Genomic DNA, 7609 nt, shown 5'->3' on the forward strand with positions numbered 1-7609 from the left:
GATGTTTGTTGTGACTGAAATGGCTCAGAGGTTAGAGCACCAGACATGAGATGACATTATAGAGCTAGGGTTATCAGGTTGTGGGTTCGATACCACCAACACTTTAGAATTTATTTTTTTCTTATCGTTTGTTAAAATATTTAAAACGGAATATAGTTAGAAATCATGCTTTCGTAAACTTGTAATCTAATATCATCTAGTATATTTGGTTGGAAAAAAATTAATTTGAAATTGTTTTTTTAACGACAAAACCAAATGGGCATTTGCGCTATCTTGTTCCCCCATCTTCTTTTAAGTTTGTATTAATAATAGTAAGTGATAGAGTAAATTTATTTTAAGTTTATTAGATTTTGAGTTATAAAATGATAAGTTTGGTTGTACTGTGCAGGATAGGAAAAAATGGGAACGGCTAGAATTTATTCTCTTTTGAGAAGTCGAGAAAATGATTTGACAGCTGGTTAGTCACCCCTGCGAATGTGTTCGGAATGTTTTCTTTATCTTTGTTATGTATGCAATAAATCAAGAGGTGCTCGAATGAAAGTTCAAGAGATTTCACCGAGATTTGTTCAGTTCCTGTGAAATTTCGAGCGGAAGTATAAGTGTTCGGATAACATTCTCAAAATACGTAAGTACTAGACGTTTTTCATATCATATGCTACTTTGATTTGTGTTTAAACATGAAAATCTATTAAGACATATGTTTTATTTTATCATCTAGCGACTATTTGAATTAAGCGATGATATTCAGAACAGAATTATCGTTCGTGTTCAACCACTCTACACGTGGTTGTTGCTTAATAAATCATAGCCATATTTGATGCTTCTTGTGTGCTATATCATGCTTTTAAAAAAAAGAACAGGTGCTTGTTTTGTATAAAAACTTAGTATATCGAGCTATTTTCAAGGAACATTTTGCATAAATATATATAATAATCTGTTTCACTTTTGATGCTTTTACTAGTTCAGGTGCGGATTGAAATTTTTGTCTATTGTCACAATTTTTGGGAGTTGATTTTAATCAACTCTCCTATGCACTCACTCGGGCAAACCGAAAGTGAAACAGTGTTTGGACCAAAGCACAAATCAATACCGCTGACATCAATTAGTTCTAGAAAATAATCGATAAATTCGACGCAACGTATTCTAAAGCATTGTTTTTAAAAAAAAATTATTTATTAATACCATGAAAATAGAAAGATTGTTAATGGTACAAACAGTTTAGATATTTTTTGAAGTCATATGTATTCCTACGCTAGGGTTCAATGTACTAGTCTCGTTCAACCAGACGCTCGGCTGTCTCCGTTAATATCCGACAAAACAGAGAGTCTCTCTTGCTAGTCTGAGATAAACGGAAACAGCCGAGCGTTTGGTTGAACAAAACTAGAGTTCAATCTTGCCTGGATCCATACAATTTCTCAGAAATATTTCGATTACTGATACTACTTACCAAGCAAAATCACATATCGCTGATTTTAAAATAAATGATAATCGATAAAATCAACTCCCGTCAGTACTTCAGTACTTTGATTCTAGAACTTATTTTATCCACCATTTAATGAAGACAAAGTTTGAAGTCAATAAACGTCTAGATATTATATTCCAAGATTCTATAAATAGACTCTAAACACGAGGCACAATTTTAACTGCGAAAATGAAAGGGTTAAAAAAAACCACGTGGTCTAAAATTTAAATGACAAAAACATTCGCAGGGGTGTTAGTGTTGATTTATTTGTGATATACATGTATGCATGCAATGATGTTTAAAATGAAGAAATAATAGTTCCATTACGAAAATTCAGGGAAACTGGAGTTGAAACATGGGTTGAAGGGTAAACCGTCTTTGCTTTCGACATTTACACGTTTTCCATAATCAAAATCTGAGGGCTTGCGAAGAGAAGCGGAAGTAGGCTATGCCTGCCCAATTCTCAAAAAAGAAGAGGCTAGAAGTAAACCTACATATTACTATTTTGTATTTCTGTATCCTAAACCTTTGTTATTCTAAATTTTGTAACTCTAATGATTATGGTTTATGATACAAGAATTCAACTTTTTCATATAGAAAGCACTGACATGTTCGTAACTCTAACTCCCACATTGATAATAACAGTAATGACATCCCATGGTGCTAAATCGGACATATTTATATGATGAAAGAGGATGTTTATTTTTAATCCGTGCCCCAGGCATATTCACAACAAACAGACCGTTCAAAAGGGCATACTCTTAAACCTGGCCTGGCCTGGCCTGGCGTGGCCTGGCCTCAAAGTTGGTCAATTTCGATATTAACATTTTTTTGTCGCTTATCTTATACATTGGGGTCAGATTCATTGCTTAAACTGTCATTCAACATTTCACATGGTCTAATATAATGAATGGCATTTGTGAAGGACTGCATCATTGCATCCTTCGATAACCTGACTCAGTTATGGTCATTAATCCTCATCTCTTGATTAGAGCAGAGTTTCATGCCTGTGTTGTTTGTATTTTTAGGAAATATTTATTCTCCTTTGGGAATGGTCATAACCAGAATTTGAACAAAGCAAAATATTTTGTGAACTTTGATGTTGGTTAGAACAAACGAATATTGGCCAGTCTTCCATTATTTTTTTTATCAAACAAGTCGTTGGTAAAAGAAGAGTTGCATAGATAATGTCTTATACTGAGAGCAGTTTGATCTAAATACTTTGCAAAATATGCCAAGGTTATATAATGGCAGGGCAAAATCACATTCTTAAGTTCTTAAGAATTTAAAACAGAACGTCAATTTTAACTATCATTTTTAATAGACTATCACTGTAAGACACTAAAGCCACCAAGTTGGATGTTTATAATGTGCATTAAAAATCAATAAGATAAAAAAAAATAAATATGAGGGCAAAGATTTTTTGTAGAAGCCAAATTTAAGGCCATGCCAATTTTCAAGCCAGACCAAAATTTGGGGTCAGGCTAATTTTTAGTCCAAAAGTGAGACCAGGCCAACTTTGATGAAAGGCCAAGCCAGATTTTAGAGTATACCATTGAAAAGATTGCAACATGCGTTTCAGATCGTAGCGAGCTATTCTTGTTAGATTAGTGCTTGACACACATAGAGGTCGTCGGTATTAGGCAAATAGCTTTAGTTAGGTTTAACCTTGAACTAAAGATTTTCAGATGGCTGTCGAATGTGTGATCAAAAATGCGGCAAAATCAATTGGAGAAGGTCCCCATTGGGATGATGAGACCAGTACCCTTCTGTATGTGGACCATCATGAAAAAGCCATTCACAAATATTGCCCAGAGAGTAAAGAGAACAGTACTATTCAGCTAGGTATGCAATTTTAAACAATAAAATATATTTGATCTGATGATCCGCGCCTGGCAACGAGACGTGATCCGGCCTTTGGATCAAGTTACTGTTATAATGATAAATGTATTATATATCATTGTCTATTTTAAAGTTCTTAATTACAAAACTAATTTTTTAAAATCAACTGTATGACGTTTATTTACTTAAAATCAATTCTATGTAAGAATCAAAATTCCGTGGCCACGCATAGTCACATATTTTCTTCATATTTGACAATTTGATAGACTTTGGTGAGTAAAAAAGCCTAACACCATTTCTTTGTTGCTATGTGGCCCCGTTGCCATGGTAACCGAGGGTAAAGATGTAAAAATGGCATTTTAATGCTTATTTGAGAACATATTGTGAGTAATGTGTAGAACTTGGGGTTTCCAGGGTAGAATATATTATTAAAAATAGTTGGAATTTTTCAAAAGATAAAAAAATAATCATGGAGAAACGCATATTTTTAGAGCGTTTCCATGGTTACTAAAAAGAAATTTTAAAATCTGTTTTCTTCATTTAATTTGAATAAAAACTGCAAATCTTGGATTTTTTGGTAAACACTATTATGATTGTGCTATTAAGAATTAAATATGAAAATTAAGAACCGTTGCTATGGTAACAAGCTTAAAAATAAGGAAAATTATAATATTTTTAGGCATCTTTGAATGGATATTATTCATTTATAATGAATAAATATATAAAATCAAATGGTGAGAAAAAATAAACTATTTAACTTTAATAACACTTGAAAAAATCTTAAATTTTCTAAAAATCACTGCCGTTGCTTTGACTTTTTAAAAAGTAAAAATTTCTGTGTGATTTTTTACGCAACTTGATTTTTTATAGCAACAACACTTCTCTGTTGCATAACAAAGCTTTTTGTGGTATATAATGAAAATTTAGACATATTTTAACAAGTTTCAACTAAAACAATTGCAAAAAAGTTATAAAATCGGTAATTAAAGCATATCAAAATCATCTTCAATTTTTCAGTTTTTCCTATCTTTGGCCTTGTTGCCATAGCAACGAATGTCAAATTTCAAAATAAGATATACATAACATGAACATTGATATGGATGTAAAAAATTTAACAGTTTCCCATTTCAGCTTATTAAAAAACCGCAAAAAAACTGATTTCAAAAATTTGTAACGGTTTCCATTGTAACATTTTAAAAGTGGTTTCTCCGTCAATTTTCTGTTGAAAATAGGGCAAAGACTGTTTTATGTCTTTTAAAGTTTACATTAGTGGGCAAAACCTTCTAATATGGCTTCAAAGTAGGTAAGTTTTGCTATCTTTTTTTCATCTGTAGCCTCGATTGCTAAGGCAACGGTTACCCCTCGCAACCAACATTAAGCGGTTTTTTACGCTTTACAACTAGGTGTGTTCATGTATGAAATACATGTATAAGGACAATTGGTGACTATGCGTGGCCAGACTCTTTTATAAATCTTTGATTCTTACATAGAATTGATCTTAAAAACAAAGGTATTTTGAAACGACCTGTTTTAAAAACGCGCTAAAATACAGACGTTATTTGATGCGTACTACTTCATCAATTTCAGAGAGTGATGATACGGAATCGGATCACCACAGTGTATTGATCCGGAAAATCGGATCACACTCTGTAAAATTGACGGTATCAAGAAGGGTAAAATTGATGGGTATATGATAAAAAATACTATGTATAGGATATATATATACTGCTCTTCTCTATGTAAACCGTAAATAAAATTTACAGTTTTACCTATTGCAAGCGACTTGCTAGCAACTCGCATTATGATTTCATAATTTGTCGAGTCGTCATAAAGCAATGTTTATTCCATTCGCATATTAACATATATTCATGGTTCAAGTAGATTGAATCCAACCTTGCCCTGAACTATATGCACTAGTATTAATTTTTATAAAACGGTGAAAGTTAGCATTATTTAAAAAAATAACAAATGAAGTGTTATCAAATGAAATCCACCACATGAGAAAAAAAGCAGGAGGAAGAGTAGGAGGAGAATTAAAAGAAATCTACCTACCCCCGTGTTTTTTTAAGTTAGACCATTTTCAAGTCTGAAAACTATCCTGACATCTTTGAGGGAATGACTGTATCACCCAAATGATATTACGAGACCTCTGTTTCTGTATTTAAAGTTCCCATTTTTAGACGATACAGCAGGATTCGTAGTTCCCGCCAGAAAAGGGGGATTGATCGCTGGAGTAAGACGTTGTCTGGTCCACGTGGACGGGGACTCCAAGAAAGTGACCAAACTTCACGAGGTGGACCATGGACTGCAGACACGCTTCAATGACGGCAAATGTGACCCCCAGGGAAGGGTCTGGGCAGGTAAAAATTATGTTGTCAGAAATATGTATACTAAGTTCACATTGTAAATAAAAATGAATATTGTATGCATGGTAATTGCAATGGTAAAAATATTAAATGTAGGAACCTATGGCCCCATTGAACCAGACGTTGTAAATATGCCAAAGATTGGAAGTTTATATCGTCTGGATTTGGATGGCAGCTTACATACCATGGTCAAAGATGTTGGTGTGTCTAATGGTCTTGCGTGGACAGCAGATGAGAAATTTATGTTTTACATTGACTCAACACCGCGCCAAATCTACCGCTATGATTTTGATAAATCTACAGGAAATATATGTATGTATCAAAAAACTTATATGATTACATGTTTAGCATTATTATCATCGATATTGTTAAACCTGTCGCATTTTTTTTTATTTCTGTAAATAGCTAACAAGAAAGTGGTTGTAGACAATGCGGGGAAGCCAATAAATGACTACGGTTTTCCTGACGGTATGACAATTGACACGGAAGGGAAACTTTGGGTAGCTTGTTTCCTCGCCAGCAAAGTTATCAGATACGACCCAGAAACAGGTAAACTGTGATTTAGTTATATTTGATTATGTAAGTTGTGTGTGTGTGTCTGTGTGTGTGTGTGTGTCAACATCTCAGAAGGTATAAAGATGTTTACAAGTGGATACGTATAATGTTGTTCTGATTCCATCCTATTATCAATCATAGGGGATGTCTATCTTATGCATGCATTTAACGTAAAAAAAATGAATCAAGCAATTTAGTAATTTCAATCTTACATTTGGGTTCACCCACTTAGTCACGATTTTGCAAATTTTGGAATGACAATTTCAAAAATTCATGCAATTATTGTTGGATCTTAATTTTTACCCTAAAATTGAGTTTACCTTTCGACCTAAGAAATCAACTCGGTCGTCTTAGTAACCATTATCAAACTAAAAAGGATTGGCATGGGGGCCATAACAGTTAGATGACCACACTTTTGATTTCTATTTCACTTTTACTAAAGGAACATATCATGGAAAAGTGAGGCTGAGATCAAAAGTGAGTTCGTCTATGTTTCATGGCTCCGGGGCCTGCTGTTTAATTATAAGTGAATTTACGTAGAAAACTAAATTGAGATATCTGTTTTTGTTATGATGAAGAACAAATCATTTTTATTATTATTTTTTTATAGGACACCAACTACAGTGTATCAACTTTCCTTCTGCTTCAAGAATCACCTCTTGCTGCTTTGGAGGGAAGAATTTAGACGAACTCTATGTCACCTCTTCAGTTTTTGAAGTTTCGCCAGTAGAATTCGAGAAATATCCGTTGTCTGGGTCCGTTTTTCGAGTAACTCAATTAGGAGTGAAAGGACGAAAAGCTAATGTTTACGAGGGAGAAATTAAAGCCCTTAACAAATAAAGCCTTAGTTTTGTTTCAGTAGAAAAAACCAGAAAGAGAAATACAAGTACAATACAATAAACTTTTGGACATATAACTCTATAGGTATTGCAACTTCTTAATTTATTATTATAAAGAATATACAGTACATGTAATTAACCAAGTTAATGGTTTCAGTTTCTTTAACATCATCAGGCACAATGTTCAGAAATGTTTTGAATATCAAAATTCTGATCTAATACTTAATATAATGATAAAATGTATTGAAAGTATACGTAACCATACTGTTTTCAAGTGTTTTTGACATGGTTATAGTAACCAGCCTCGTGAGTTACTGCCGCTTGATATCCGGTCAGGGTATTCGGGTTGCACAGAAAAGAATTATGTGCGATATTACGCATTTTTATCTATTTCAAATTCAAAGGTGCTGAAAGCTATACACGCTATAATTTGCGTCAATTTTGAATAAAGGGGAAAATCTATGTGTTTGATTACTAATAAAAGTTACCTTTATGCTGTTAATTATAATGCTCAATTCGATCACGTAACAAATATATCAAATATT

The 7609-nt window shown here is 33.3% G+C and overlaps 1 protein-coding gene across 1 annotated transcript; it reads left to right on the forward strand.

Annotated features, from left to right (window-relative positions):
* Window positions 1–3055: 3055 nt before the first annotated feature.
* Window positions 3056–7066, forward strand: LOC128166741 (regucalcin-like). Its single transcript, XM_052832074.1, has 5 exons — window positions 3056–3307; window positions 5485–5664; window positions 5767–5982; window positions 6076–6219; window positions 6836–7066. Exons 1-5 carry the CDS (start codon window positions 3151–3153, stop codon window positions 7063–7065), a joined length of 927 nt encoding a protein of 308 aa, XP_052688034.1. The 5' UTR covers window positions 3056–3150; the 3' UTR covers window position 7066.
* Window positions 7067–7609: the final 543 nt, after the last annotated feature.

The sequence above is a fragment of the Crassostrea angulata genome, chromosome 10, assembly GCF_025612915.1.
Source record: "Crassostrea angulata isolate pt1a10 chromosome 10, ASM2561291v2, whole genome shotgun sequence".
Lineage (NCBI taxonomy): Eukaryota > Metazoa > Mollusca > Bivalvia > Ostreida > Ostreidae > Magallana > Magallana angulata.